The sequence below is a fragment of the Callorhinchus milii genome, unplaced genomic scaffold (assembly GCF_018977255.1).
Source record: "Callorhinchus milii isolate IMCB2004 unplaced genomic scaffold, IMCB_Cmil_1.0 Scaffold9, whole genome shotgun sequence".
NCBI lineage: Eukaryota > Metazoa > Chordata > Chondrichthyes > Chimaeriformes > Callorhinchidae > Callorhinchus > Callorhinchus milii.
The window spans coordinates 21,116,901-21,131,673 of record NW_024704750.1 but is presented as its reverse complement, the minus strand read 5'-3'; the positions used below and the strand labels follow the sequence as shown (position 1 = coordinate 21,131,673).

At 49.6% G+C, this 14,773-nt stretch overlaps 1 protein-coding gene across 1 annotated transcript; it reads right to left on the bottom strand.

Moving 5' to 3' along the window:
• Positions 1 to 704: 704 nt before the first annotated feature.
• Positions 705 to 14,510, bottom strand: aldh6a1 (aldehyde dehydrogenase 6 family, member A1). Its single transcript, XM_042338067.1, has 12 exons — positions 14,388 to 14,510; positions 11,054 to 11,095; positions 9,985 to 10,059; positions 9,302 to 9,463; positions 8,325 to 8,403; positions 7,532 to 7,834; positions 6,476 to 6,597; positions 5,533 to 5,722; positions 4,681 to 4,862; positions 3,876 to 4,055; positions 3,273 to 3,371; positions 705 to 2,179 (listed from the first exon to the last, which is right to left on the bottom strand). The coding sequence occupies exons 1-12, from the start codon at positions 14,421 to 14,423 to the stop codon at positions 2,075 to 2,077; spliced, it is 1,575 nt and encodes a 524-aa protein (XP_042194001.1). The 5' UTR covers positions 14,424 to 14,510; the 3' UTR covers positions 705 to 2,074.
• Positions 14,511 to 14,773: the final 263 nt, after the last annotated feature.

Below are 14,773 nucleotides of genomic sequence, written 5' to 3'. Positions count from 1 at the left end.
TCAAGGCCGGTCTCAAGACCTTTCTCTTTGACTGTGCCTTCAGCTCCCCTCTCGACTCTCTACCCCCTCCTCGCTCCCTCCCTTCCCTCCCCTCACCCTAACCATTTCCCCCCAATGCTCGGGTCCTGACCCAACTGTCCAGCGCCTTGGGACGTCCTCCCGACGTGAAAGGCGCTCTACAAATGGAATTTTGTTGTTGAAACCCTGGAACACTTCCAGAAACACTGCCCCATCTTCAGGGTCGCACCTGAAGACCTTTCTTTTCAACTGTGTCTGTGGTCATCTCCCCCTCTGGCTCGACGTCGTTCTGCCATTGTCAAGCGCTCTGGGACGCTGCCCTGTACGAGAGATGTGATATAAATGCAAGTTGTTGTTGCATTGCACAGAATTTCAGCCCAGACCATAAGCTCAATATTCCATCCAGGACGTGAACCCTTAAAAAGGGTAGGAAAGCGAACTAGAGACAGGCCGGCAAGAGAAAAAACCTAGTGAGGTCCAAGGTTTGTCTTTGATTACAAAGTTCAGTGTTGGGAGGGCTTCCCAAACCACTCAACAAAACTATCAATTGATTTCTGATTGTTTTCTCTCCCTGCATTGAATACAGTTGAATTCGAGGTGACTTTTAACCTCGAGCATTTGCAGACACAAGATGGTTTTGTCGACTCGTTGTGTTTCGGTGCGTGTCAAACAGTGAGGAAAGACCATTTTAGAAAGAAATTTTAATTTGTTCGCTTTAATTTGCAGCTGCAGTGTTCTACGTGGTTGAAACAGGTACACCGTGGTGTCCGAGTTACACAGAGCAAAATAGGTTTCGTGTATTACCAAGCGATACATTATTTTGTTTTAGTCGAAACTGGGGGAAAAGGAATATGTTATAACATCGTTACGTACAAGCTCATCACCCGCAGATCAAAGTAGCTTTAAGTGCCTCAGTCAGTCAGTCAGTCACGCTGAACAGTCAAATGTCGGTTACGTGGAGACGACGAGTGCTCTCAATTCCCTTTCAGATCATGACAACTGTATCATATACATGTTTACACACACACCGCGCGCGCACACACACACACACACACACGGTGATGACAAAGGCTCGCTTGGTGCGCTTTTTATTAATAGCAGCGGTCTGTAAATCTTTTGTCTTGTGTCTTGGACACACATCATGACTGGGGATACCAATAAACTCCACAGTTTAGGATTGAAGCGCCAAGTAGTGAAGTAGTGCATTTTGTTACCAGTTTCATTGTTGATACACAAACCCAGACACCGATCGTGACTCTCAGAAGGAGATGGAGTTGGAGCAAACTGAATAGCATCTCCACGTGAGCCCAGAGTCTGAGACAAGAGAAAAAACTCACTGGGGAAATTAGCTTAGTCCAGAAAAGAGGAACAATAAGGAAAGTAATAATAATCCTTGAATTTGATACAGTGCCTGTCACATCATGATGACATCTCAAAGCTCTTCCCAGGATTTACTGAAAAGTGTAGTGACTGTGTACTCTGTAGGTGAAAGCGTACATTTGAGTGCATATATTGGGATTTAAGGGTTATTAAATAGTGTTACCAATTACAATTTATACAAATTGCGTTTATATAGTGCCTTTCAGGTCGGGAGGACGTCCCAAGATACTTTATAAGAACAAACCTGTTTATTAAGGTGTAGTTGTCAATGCTGTGAAACTAATATAGAAAATAATAGTTTGGTCACTCAATTCACGACTGTCTGTGTGACGCTGCTGTGCGCAACTGGCTGCTGAATATCGCCCACAAAATACAGTCAATTCACTTTGCAGTATATTCCCTCAACAACGTGATAAAGCGCTGTAACAAATTCAAGGATTATTATTATTATTATTATTATTGCAAGGCTCAATCTCGAACCGAACAGATCAATGAACTGCGACAAATCAAAGTTCTTTGCCTGGGCCCAGGTCTCTCGCCCACGGTGCTCCCTCCAAAACCAGGTCTGGGCGGACTTTAAACACTATTATTGTTTTGTACATGATTAAATCATTGTCCGTCTTCATCTCAGGTCAAATCTAAAACAAATCACCACCGGGGGGTGGGGGTTGTGAGTCTAGCGTCCCATGGTTGGCATGACAACCGCAGGACTCGTTAAAGTGGAGTCTTCTTCCTTCCACTGGGATGTGACAGTCTTCACTTGAGTGTAGAAGTAAATGCCCTGAGGAGGGGAGACAAGTTTTCGAAGAAAGCAATTTATAATAATCCGTGCATTTGATAATACAATAAAATATTACATTTACACACTTCCTTTCACGTCGGGAGGACATCCCAAGCCCCTGGACAGTCAGGGATTTGGACCCGAGCAGGGGGCAGGGGTTGAGGTAAGGGAGGGTGGAGGGCAGGGAGGGTGGCTGAAGGCACGGTGGAAGAGGACGGTCTTGAGATGTTCCTTGAAGGAGGCAAGGGAGGGAGGGAGGGAGTGAGGCGAAGGGAATGTGGGATGGAGTTCCAAAGGGTGGGGGTGGAGAGGCTGAAGGCCCGACCACCGATGGTGGGACAGGGGAGGCCGGGCAGGAGTCGTGGAGCAGGCCGGAGCCTAAGCGGATGGAGCGGACAGGTTGATAAGGAGTTAGCAGGTCTCAGAGATAGGGAGGGGGCAAGGCCGTGGAGAGCATTGAAGGCGAGGACGATGATTTTTAACTCTATCCTCTGGGGCATTGGGAACCAGTGGAGCCGGGCGAGTGTGAGGGTGATGGGGTCATGGAGCCTAGTGAGGGAGAGAACACAAGCTGCAGAGTTCTGGAAGATCTGCAGCTTGTGGAGGGATGAGTTGGGGAGGCCAACAAGCAGCGAGTTGGCGTAGTCGAGACTAGATGTGATGAATGCGTGGATGTGGGTTTCGGTGGCCTGAGGTGTGAGACAGTGTCGGAGCCGGGCAATGTTGCGGAGGTGGGGGAAGGCAGAGCGGTCATGGCACAGATGTAGGGTAGAAAGGACAGTTGAAGGTCAAACACGACGCCAAGGTTCCGGACTGGCTTAGAAAGGTGGAGTGTGCAACCATGGATGGTGATGCTGCCATGGCTTAAGGCCAGACAGACATTCTGTCAGGACAGCAGTGGGTCCTGGAGTTGAGGGTGGAGACGGAGAGATAGAGTTGGGTGTTATCTGCGTACATGTGGAAGTTGACCCCATGTCTGCGGATGATGTCACCAAGAGGGAGCATGTACATGTTGAAGAGGAGGGGACCTACGAATTAGTTGGGGTTCCATTAATACTTTACCGCGAAGATGTTACCACAAACACACACGTACCTGCTTGCCATAGAAGTTAGTGTCTCCTCTGAAGGAACCTCTGGATCCAGTGAATGAAAACATGGGCAGTGGGACAGGAATGGGCACATTCACGCCAACCTGAGGAGCAATGGTAAATAGTAATTACCCTCTGGACTCTCTCTCCCTCTCTCTTGAAAGATGCTTCGTCACATTCAAGGATTATTATTGTTATTATTGTATTACCAAAGTCGGCAAAAGAGCTTCTCTCTCTCTCTCTTACACTCAACGGGGACAGGATGCGAGTTGAGTGTAATGAGGCACCACAGCTTGCAATTCCCACCACCTTAACTCAACAAAGACTGGGATTGAATCGGATTTGCAGCCTTTGCAAATATCCCTAACAATACATTCACGATTGCTTTATATTCATTATAATCCTTGCCTTATCTCGTCGTCGAGACGTCTCAAAGCGCCTCACAGGACATACTGTAAAGTGGATTGACTGTGTTTTTTGTGGGTGCAACGCAGCAGTCAATTGTGCACAGCAGCGTCCCCACAAACAGAGTGAGTGAGCGAGCAATTTTTTTTGTAACCCCCCCCCACACCCAAATTCTTCACATCTGTCCAGCTGCTGTCACTGACCTGGCCCACGTCAACCTGGTGGGTGTACTTGCGGGCGGTGGCACCGTTAGTGGTGAAGATGGCAGTGCCGTTCCCGTACGGGTTCTTGTTAATCATGTCAATGGCATCGTCGAGTGTTTCTGCTTCCAGCACCAACAGCACCGGCCCAAAGATCTCCTCCGTGTAGCACTTCATGTCAGGCTGTGTGTGAGCGAGAGAGAGTGTGAGTGTGTGTGTGTGAGTGAGTGTGAGAGAGAGTGTGAGCGAGGGAGAAACAGAGCGAGAGTGTGAGGGGGGGGTTTGAGCAAGGGAGAGCGCGAAAGAATGAGTGTGAGAATGTGTGAGACACACAGTGTGTGAGAAAGATTGTGTGTGGGTGAAAGAGAAATACAGAATGTCTGTGAGATATATAGAGGGGATGTGAGAGCGAGTGAGTGTGTATGAGTGTGAGAATGAGTGTGTATGTGAGTGAGAGAGAATGTGTGTGTGTGAGAGGTGTGTGTGAGAGCATGTGTGTGAGAGAAACAGTGAGCGTGTGTGGGTGCGAGAGTGCGTGCGTATGTGAGAGTGTGAGAATGTACGTGTATGTGTGTGTGAGAGTGCGCGGGTGTGAGTGTGTGAACGAGAGCTTGTGAGAATGCATGTGTTTGTGAGTGTGTGTGAGTGCATGCACGAGAGTGTGAGAATGCGTGGGTGTGTGTGTGCGTGAGATAGAGTGTGTGTGTGTGAATAATCATGTAACTTATCTTTCTCTCCTCCCCCCACCACCCCTCCCCTCCCCACCCATCGCAGTGGCGTGTGGCCCAGCAGATCTAGCCTGACCTACCCTGACGCCGGACAGGATGGTGGGGCCGACAAAGTTGCCGTTTTCGTAGCCTTTCACCTGGACATTCCTCCCGTCCAGTAACAGGGTGGCCCCCTGCTCCACCCCGCTCTGCACCAGCTCGCACACCCGAGCCTTGGCTTTGGGGGAGATGAGGGGCCCGATATCTGACCCAGCCTGGTCACCTGCGTGCGCGTGGGTGTGTGTGTGTGTGGGGGGGGGGGGGTGGAAAGAGAGAGAGAATAGAGTCAACATAATTACAGAGAAACTCACAATAAGACTGATCTGTACATATAATCGCCCAAGTCGTTGAATTTCCTATTACTTATGAGTTTCACATAACTATATATTATATATGTCGTATTAAATGTATGGTCCCAACTGATACCACTCATGTGAGACTTGCCACTCGAACTCACCTCTCTCCCACTCCCTCCCTTCTCTCTCCCCCCTCCCTCCTCTCTCCCCCCTCTCCCACTCCCTCCCTTCTCTCTCCCCCCCCCTCTCTTCTCTCTCCCCCTCTCTTCTCTCTCTCCCTCCCCCTCTTCTCTCTCCCCCCGTCTTCTCCCTCTCTCTCTCTCTCCCCCCCTCTCTCTCCCCACCCACCCCGTCTTTTCTCTCTCTCCCCTCCTCTCTTCTCTCTCCCCACCTCTCTTCTCTCTCCCCCCCTCTCTTCTCTCTCCCCCCACCACCCCTTCCCTCCGACCCACCCACCTCTCACTTACTCACTCCCTCCCCTCTCTATTATCTAATTCCTTTACCCCCCCCACCAACCTGATCCTTATCACTTGTTGGGGGGGCGGGGGAGACAGCAGGGAAGTGGGGGGGGGGGTTGAACATCGACCAGGTTCTAACCTGCGGTGACCTTGAGTTTATTTGCTCTCTCCACTAGTTGTGGGAGCCATTTCTTGGCCTCTCCCACCAGCACAGCAGTGGAGAGAGCCATGCAGCGCTGCCCGGCTGCACCAAATGCTGCCCCCACCAGCTGGTTCAGGGTGTTCTCCTTGTTGGCATCGGGCATCACCACTCCGTGGTTCTTTGCACCCTGCGATGAGTGACACAGTGACAAGTGACACGGTGGCCACGCTTTCAGCCACTACGCCCCGAATCTCTGGAACACTCTTCCTCTATCCCTGCGCCTTCCCCCCCCATTCCTTCCCCATCTTCAGGCCGCACCTGAAGACCTTCCTCTTTGACCGTGCCTACGGTCACCTCCCACTCCCCTCGACGTCGTGCTCCACCACTGTCACGCGCTCTGGGACGCTGTGCTGCGTGAGGGCTGCTGTTGTTGGGTAGCTCTTTCAAAGAATGGCATCAGGCACAAACGCAGCAGTCAATTGCGCACAGCAGCTTCCCACAAACAGTCGTGGATTGAGTGACCAAATTATTATTATTATTTTTGGTGGGAGGGATCATTATCCCCGGAAAGCGATCCTCCAATCGGCTAACAACTGGGTTCCTACTTACTGCTAGGTAAACAGAGGTGTGTGGAATAAGGAAAGTGGCCTAAGGTTTTGCCCGGGTTGCTTGCTTACTCGTTTTGCTTGCGAGTCGAGCATGCTAACCAGTACGCTACAGGACTCCATGATAATTTACATAGAATTACATAGAGTTTTCGGAGTTTACATAGTGGGATATGGTGGGATATTCGGCCCAACCAGCCTGTGCCGACTTTATCCTCCACCCAGCCATATCCCTCCATTCCCATCTCCACCTGTACACGAGATCACAGTTGAGACGTTTAAACATGTGTGAGGGGAGCAACATTCCCTCAGGACGATGGCTGGAAAGGACTCACCATGTTAGACTGCACCCTCTTGCCATTTTGGGAGCCTCTGGTGTAGATATACTCTCCCGCCTGGTTGGACCCCACAAAGCTGATGGCCTTGATGAAAGGGTGGTCGCAGATGAAGTTCACAGCTAACTCAATATGTGAAGAAAATGACACATTATTCCATGGGACTGCCGGGTTTAGCATGAGGAAACTGCAATAAGCTGGGACATTGCTGTGCACTTTGAGTTTCAAAACCTGTGCAAACAAATCGTCTGTTTGACTGCGTCTTCGGCCACATGCTGCTGACCGTTATCTCCCACCCTCCGCTGTCTACCCCACTCTGTTACTCGTTTAGCTGCCAGACTGGCTCAGCTGGCAACACTCTCATCTCAGAGTCAGCGCGCTGTGTCAAGACCTTGAACTCACACGGTCGAGGTTGAGACTGGAATGCAGTGCTGGCGGGGAGCTCCGCATTGTCGGAAGTGCCAACAATGATCCCATGGCACCGCTCGAAAAGAGAAGGGAGTTTTCTCACCAACAATCTTCTGGCCAACAATCCCCCAAGTAAAATTGGTCATTCACTTCACGACTGATCGTGGGACCTTGATTTAACGTCTCATCCGAAGGATGGCACCTCCGACAATACAACCCCCACCCACCCAGTACTGCACTGGAGCATCAGCTTGGACTTAATGATTCGAAGTCCAGGCGTGGGGCTTAAACCCACAAATTCTGACTCAGAGGCGAAGGTGCTACCGACTGAGCCAGTCTGATACACAGATTCAAATGTGGGTGTGTGTGCATGTCTTCATTTATGCACTTCAGTGGCAGAACTAGGAATGGAAATTGGTGGGCAGCAACTTGTGGTAGATGGGCAAATACACACCCACACACATACACAGTGTTACACTAGGCTGGGCTGACACACACACTGAGCTGGACTAACGCACACAAACACCGAGCTGGACTGACGCACACAAACACTGAGCCCGGCTGACGTACGCGTGCGCGCGCACTCGCACGCGCACACACACACACACTGAGCTGGTCGGGGGTTTGAGGTGGGGTCCGCACACTGACCTTGGTGCTCCCCGTGGATAACATTGATGGTTCCGTCCGGGATGCCTGCGTCCTGCAGCAGCTTGACCAGCAGCATAGCGGCCCCTGGCACCCGCTCTGAAGGCTTGAGGAGGTAGGTGTTGCCACACACCATGGCCATGGGGAACATCCAGAGTGGGATCATGGCTGGGAAGTTGAAGGGAGTGATGCCAGCGCAGACTCCCAGGGGCAGCCGGTACGTGTAGGTGTCCATATCCTTGGTGATGGACGGCAGCGTCTCGCCCATCATCAGGGAGGTTACGCTGCAGGAATGCTCCACAACCTCTGCATTAAAGAGCAAAGAGAGTCACTGATCACAGACATCCAGCAACAACAACTCACATTAATAATAACTGCATTTGCCTTCGATAGAGCAACTTATCACGTCATTCAGACGTCTCAAAGCGCTTCACAGAGTATACTGTTAAGTGAATTGACTGTATGTTTTGTGGGCAAAAAGTAGCAGCCAATTGCGCACAGCAGCATCCCACAAACAAGTCGTGACCAAATACTTTTTTTTTTAAAAAAGGGATTAGTATCCCCAGAAAAGCGATCCACCAATCGACTAACAACCAGGTTCCTACTTACTGCTATCACCTAACAGAAGCGTGTGGAGTAAGGAAACTTGCCTAAGGTTTCGCCCTGTCGACAATCAAACCCATGTCCTCTCACTTGCAAGGCAAGTGCTCTAACCACAAAGCTATAGGACTAAAATTTGCATTTAACGTATCAAACGTGAGGATAATTATTATAGAGAAATGAGCTTGTGACTCACGCAGGCCTCTGAAAACATCTCCCTCAGCATCTGCCAGGGTCTTGCCTTGCTCCAGTGTAATGATTTTGGCGATTTCTTTCTGTGGATTTAAAGAAGAGATAATAATAATAATAATATTTAATAATAATAATTTATTATTCTTTGCATTTGATACATTAATAATAATAATAATCCTTGCATTTGATATAGTGCTTTTCACGTCTTTTAGACGTTCTAAAGTGCTTCACAGAATATACTGTAAAGTGAATTGACTGTATATTTGTGGGCGAACGCGGCAGCCAATTGCGCACAGCAGCGTCCCACAAACAGTCGTAGATTGAAAATGACCAATTTATTATTGTTTTTTTTTTGGAAGGATTATTATTAGGCTCTGTGTGGAGTAAGGAAACTTGCCCAAGGTTTCACCCTGTCTGGAATTGAACTCAGGTCTCTCACTTGCAAAGCGAGTGCTCTAACCACTGAGCTACAGGACTCCACTCTGACAAGGAGAAGTTTATTTTTTTAAAAATTATTTGGGTGAATTTTGTGGATTGTGTGACCAAATTATTAGATCGAATATGTTCCACTAGGGAAAGAGGATTGACACCGCAGACAATCTCCGTCCTCCCAAACTCTTCTAGGCCCAAATTGTCAAGGGACAATGCGGACCTCAACCACAACATCACGACTAGTTGCCACTCCCTCCCTTCCCTACCCTCACCCTGACCATTTCCCCCTTGCTCGGGTCCTGACCCAACTGTCCAGCGCTTTGGGACGTCCTCCCGACGTGAAAGGCGCTCTATAAATGAAATCTTGTTGTTGTTGTTGATGATCGATGACCTCTCTAGCAGGGCAAGCCCAGCCTCTGACCAGGTGCTCAAGCGAGCTCTGTCTGTGTTCCGGTGACTCCTCTTCCTGTGCGTGAGGGCAGATCATTCCTCGGGTCACCCTGAAACTTTCTACCCGAGCAAAACCTGCGCCTGAGCAGCCTGGCTCACCATGTTGTCTTTGATCAGCTGTTGGTACTTTAAGAAGATTTGCTGACGACTCAGTATGGAGGTGTCCGACCAAGCTGCGAATGCCCTCTGGCTGCTGTTCACAGCCGCCGTCATCTCCTCATGGGTGGCCTTGGGCACTTTGGTGATGACCTCGTTGGTGGCCTGGAAACATTAACACAGAACAAAGTGGTTGAGCCAGACAATAACAACTTATATCATATAATAACATTTCTTGCCTTTGATAAAGGTCCTCATCACGTCTGTGAGATTTCTCAAAAGAGCTTCACAGGATTTACTGTAACGTGAACTGACTTGTGTATTTTGTGAGCGAAAGCGATCCATCAATCGACTAACAACTGGGCTCCTACTTACTGCTCGGCAAACTGAAGCGCGTGGAGTAAGGAGTAAGAGAACTTGCCTAAGGTTTCGCCCCAACCCCCCACCCACCCCGGGAATCGAACCTGGATCCTCTCACTTGTGAGGCGAGCGTGTTGACCACTACACAATTGGCTGCCACATTTACGTCCACAAAATACAGTCAATCCACTTTACAGTATCTTCTGTGAAGTGCTTTGAGACGTCTCAAAGACATGATAAAGGGCAAGGGTTATTATTAGTATTTATTATTGTTACTCTAATATTACTCCACGATTTGCCAGTCAACTCCCGAAAAAGATACTCACAGGGTTGTGAACATCAATCCACTCAGACGTCTTTGAATCAATAAACTTCCCATCGATAAATAATTTGGTTGTCGGCTGTGAATCGAAAAACAACAGAATAAAATGCTTTTGGGTTAGAGGATTAAAATTTAATTCTCCCCCACCACCCCCTCCGGTTATTTCGATCTCACTCCTAAAGATCCTAGCTTAAAATTTTAAGATCAGAGAGAAGATTTGCCCACTATCTACCTTCGTAATTCCCTTCGTTATTTTCAATACCTCAATCAGATCATCCTTTTGTGTCAGATGAAATGGGGAGTAGGGGGAGGGGGCCGTCAGTTGGGACCACTCTGCCATGGAACGTTACAGCACAAAAACGACTCGCTAAAAACTTCCAAGTGTGTTTTTTTTTCCTTCTTATGAGGAACCCAGTTTCACTCTCCTCTCTTGTTTGCTCCTCACATTCCCTTTAAGATTCCTTTTATTGAGCAACTTTTATTTTTGGTCAGTTGGATGGATGTCAGACACACCGCCGTGCTTAAAGGTATCCAAACCAAACTGAGAGCTCTGTTTGTAACATGGACTTGCATTTATACACCCCCCCCCCACACACAGGGTAGCGTCCCAGAGCGCTTGACAGTGGTTGAGGTGAATAGGAAGGTCTTCAGACACGACATGAAGGTGGGGAAGGGGCAAGGTGGAGGGATGGAGGAAGAGTCTTATATGTATTCAACTTACACATGGAGATTGTCTGGAACGGAATGCGTTCCCCCCCACCACCCCACTCCCACCCGGAGGGACCCACAATGCTTTCCTAATTCCTGAGAGTATTAATAATAAAAATAATAATGCTTTGAAACACAGAAAAGCCATCTGTGTCTATTCCCCTGGAAGGAGGCGAGCAGAGTGACAATTACAGTGTTCCCAGCTCTCTCTGAAAGTGACTTCAGTCTTCACGTCTCCTGTATTACAGAAAGGTTTGGCACCATTTTTGGTAACATTGAGCACCAATTTTCTACCCGTTTTCTCTCCGTCACTCCGAGGTGACGCTAAACGGCAGCAACTGCCCGGTGAGCTCGGCCAGTCTTACCACGGATGTTGAATAGCACAGACGTCCAGCGGGAGGAAAGGTCTGCAACAAGAAAAGGGTCAAAGATTACCCCTGACACTTCCCAGTAACCTTCAGCCTCTCTGCCCCCACCCTCTGGAACTCCATCCTGCAGTCCCTCCGCCTCGCCCCCTCCCTTGCCTCCCTCAAGGCCCGTCTCAAGACCATCTTCTTCGAGCGTGCCTTCGGGCATCCTCCTACCCCTACCCTCCCCGCCCTCCAGATGCCAACCACCAGCTCGGGTGCGGATCCTTGACTGTCGACTGTCCAGCCATATCAAATGGCTCAAAACGCTTCAGATAATTGTTATCAACGATTTTGTAGTCAGACACAGCAGTCAATAGCGCACAGCATTGTCCCACAACCAGCCCTGAAATGAGTGACCAATTTATCCGGAGAATTCTTTTCGAGTTAAATTAACTTGAACTCAAAATTAAATTAACTTGAACTCAAAGTCCTGACCTGGGGCTAATTTGGAATAAGTGAATGTTTTATTTCTTGAGCAAAAGTGAATCCTCTTCTTGAACTATCACATCATAGGCTGATAAGCAATAAATATATTACCAAGTACGGCGAAGGTCGAAGATAAATCTTTGGATACTTTCTTGTTCTAATGGGTGTAGCGAGTTCTTCCAATCAGAACAGCCATTTCTCTGAAAACTCCCCCAGCAAACTCCCCAAGTTTAACGTTTATACCTTAACGGTCTTCACATCAAAGAAAGTCTGGTAACGCTTCACAGGAGGAGGTTAATTAGAAGCAACTGAATATGGTTACGACGACAACTTGCATTTATATAGCGACCTGGGCGACCTCCTGAAGTGAAAGGCGTTATACAAATGCAATTTGCTGCTGTTGTTATAGCGTCCTTCATGGGCACGGCGCTCAAAACTTTTGGCCGCCGAGTGCCGCCGGATGTCCCATTTGAGAAACGTCCCACAAAAGCAACATTTTCACACTTCCCTTCTAGAAACATAACATTTAGAAACAGGATGAGGCCATTCAGCCCCTTGAGCCTGTTCCGCCATTCAATAAGATCAAGGCTGATCTGCACCTCAACTCCAATCCCTCGCCGTTGCCCCGTATCCCTCAATACCCTGACCTAACAAATATCTATCCACCTCAGTCTTGAAGATGTGATTGGATCCGGCATTCACAGACATTTGGGGGAGAGAGTTCCACTAGCGTTTCGGTGGAAAACCGCCACTTGATTTCACTCCTAAATAGCCAAGCTCCAACTTTAAAATGATGCTCCCTATTGCTAATTGGAGGAAATCTAGGTAAGATACTCCCAGCAGCTAACAGTAAAATTCTCCTTCTTGCGGAGGTCAAATTACACTGTGCAATAATAACCTGATACAGTAGACGTTGCCCAGGCTTCGAAGTCACTGTGTATTCAAAAAAAAATTAGGAACTGAATCATTCGAAGGATTCAAACATCATAAAAACAGACTCCTCCTCCCCCCATCAGTTAATCTAAAAAAAAATAACCTCCACACTTAACATTTGGGAGCAAGATCCACAAAAATGCTAATCGCTAAATAATTCTGAGGGCACAGATCAAAAGGGTGATTCTTGCCGTCTGAACCAATTGGAGGACAGAGGTGTGGAAACCACCCACTGCAGCCGACCTACACAGTGTTTGACAGCCTCGACAAGGAGGACAGCACAAGCTCCTTGTGCCAATACTCGACACGATAATAATCCTTGCTTTTGACGCTGGGCCTTTGCACGTCATTGAGACGTCTCAAAGTACTTCACAGGATACACTGTAAAGTGGTTTGACTGTGTGTATATATACACGTGCAATCCCCGGAACAAGACACAGGGTTAAAAGAATCTGCAGACGTTAAACGTTAATAAATAATAATCATTTGCTCACTCAATCCACGGCGGTTTGTAGGACGTTCTGCGTGCAATTGGCTGCCCCATTTCGCCCACAAAGTGCACGGTCAATTCACTTTACAGTATATTTTGTGAAGCGCTTTGAGACGTCTCAACGACATGATGAGGCGCTACATCAACTGCAAGGATTAATATTATTACTTCACAGCTCTCGGACAGATTTCTTAGGTTCCCGCAATCTAAATCCGATAAAAAAAACTTTCAACGCTTTGCAAACGAACGAGCGTCCCATCTCCCTCAAGGAACCAAGATTCAGTACGGCCAAACGATTAAAGTTTGGGAGGAAAGGGGAGGAGGAGGAGGAGAAGAAGGAGGAGAGTTGCAAACCTGTTGACATCTTAAAAAGGTTTCTTTTGCTATTGTCCAAACAGGGACGACTGAAGAAACCAGAGCAGGTTTGGAACTTGCGGTTACACTGTATCTTGACTCCTCGGCAGCAATAACTTGCATTTATTTATACAGTGCCATCTTGGAGCCCTTAACCTCAGTCCTCGCTGCCCACGTGATATTGCTGAGTTTAAAAATTTGACGCGCTTACGATCAGCTGCTCCCTTCCCCTCCCACCACCACCAACCGCCCCCCCCCTCCCACCGGCTCGGAGTCAGGGGTCCGCCACTGCTGAACTCTCCCGAGACCCTGCCCGGTCGGTGTGCAGGAGGGGGGGGGGGGGGGGGGGCCGCTGCGCAAATGCAAGTTGTCGTCGCCGCCGTACCGCGAAGGTCAAAGATAAATCGCTTTGGACGCGATATTTGTCGCCGCTCTGACTCGGGAGCGAAGAGGAGAGGTTCTTCCCGGTTGGATCAGAGACTATTATTACTTGGTACCGTTTGCTGAGAACATTAACATCAATCCCACTCCCCCCCCACACTCCCCCCACCCCCTCCCCCCCCAACTCACCACCATCCCTCCCCCCACTCACCCCCCAACTCACCACCACCCCCTCCCCCCACTCACCCCCAACTCACCACCACCCCTCCCCCACTCACCCCCCAACTCACCACCACCCCCTCCCCCCCCAACTCACCACCACCCCCTCCCCCCAACTCACCCCCTCCCCCCAACTCACCCCCCTCCCCCCAACTCACCCCCTCCCCCCAACTCACCCCCCCCCCCACCTCACCCCCTCCCCCACTCACCTCTCAACTCACCACCACCCCCTCCCCCCACTCACCCCCCAACTCCCCCCACCCCCTCCCCCCACTCACCCCCCAACTCACCACCACCCCCTCCCCCCACTCACCCCCCCAACTCACCCCCACCCCCCACTCCCCCCACTCACCCCCCACTCCCCCCCCACCCCCTCCCCCACTCACCCCCCACCACCACTTGCATTTGCAAACCAAACTTTGGCATTTGATGAGTTGGGGGGTTTGTGCATCTCTACCACTTGTCAGTTAGACTGTGTCTGTTTACCTTGCACTTGAGAGCTGTTCTGAGGAGCGCTGCCATGTTACAGTGAGGACACACACACACACACACACACAGAGACCAGACCCCACTCTGCCACAAGACCACAACACCCTCCCCACAATCCCCGCCCCCTCCTCCTCCGCGGCGCTGATTGGCGCATCCCGCAACACCGACGAGGCTTTCCATTGGTCCAGCGGGATGCCCCTTCGGCTAATGGTCATTTTCGGCGTCAATCATCACCTCGCTGGATTTTTTTTTTATTGGTCAGTTTACCCGTCGATCACTTTCTCCGCGTCCCATTGGCCCGTCCGCAAGAGGGGCACGTGTCACGCCCGCCTGCAAGCCCCGCCTTCCTTCCCACCCTCTCCGCGCTGATTGGCGCGCAACAC

Coding starts and splice junctions, on each gene's coding strand:
- aldh6a1 (XM_042338067.1), bottom strand. CDS start 14,423: ATGGCAGCGCTCCTCAGAACAGCTCTCAAGTGCAAG. Junction 10,060..11,053: donor TGTGCTATTCAACATCCGTG/GTAAGACTGGCC, acceptor TTCGATTCACAG/CCGACAACCAAATTATTTAT. Junction 6,598..7,531: donor TATCCACGGGGAGCACCAAG/GTCAGTGTGCGG, acceptor ATATTGAGTTAG/CTGTGAACTTCATCTGCGAC.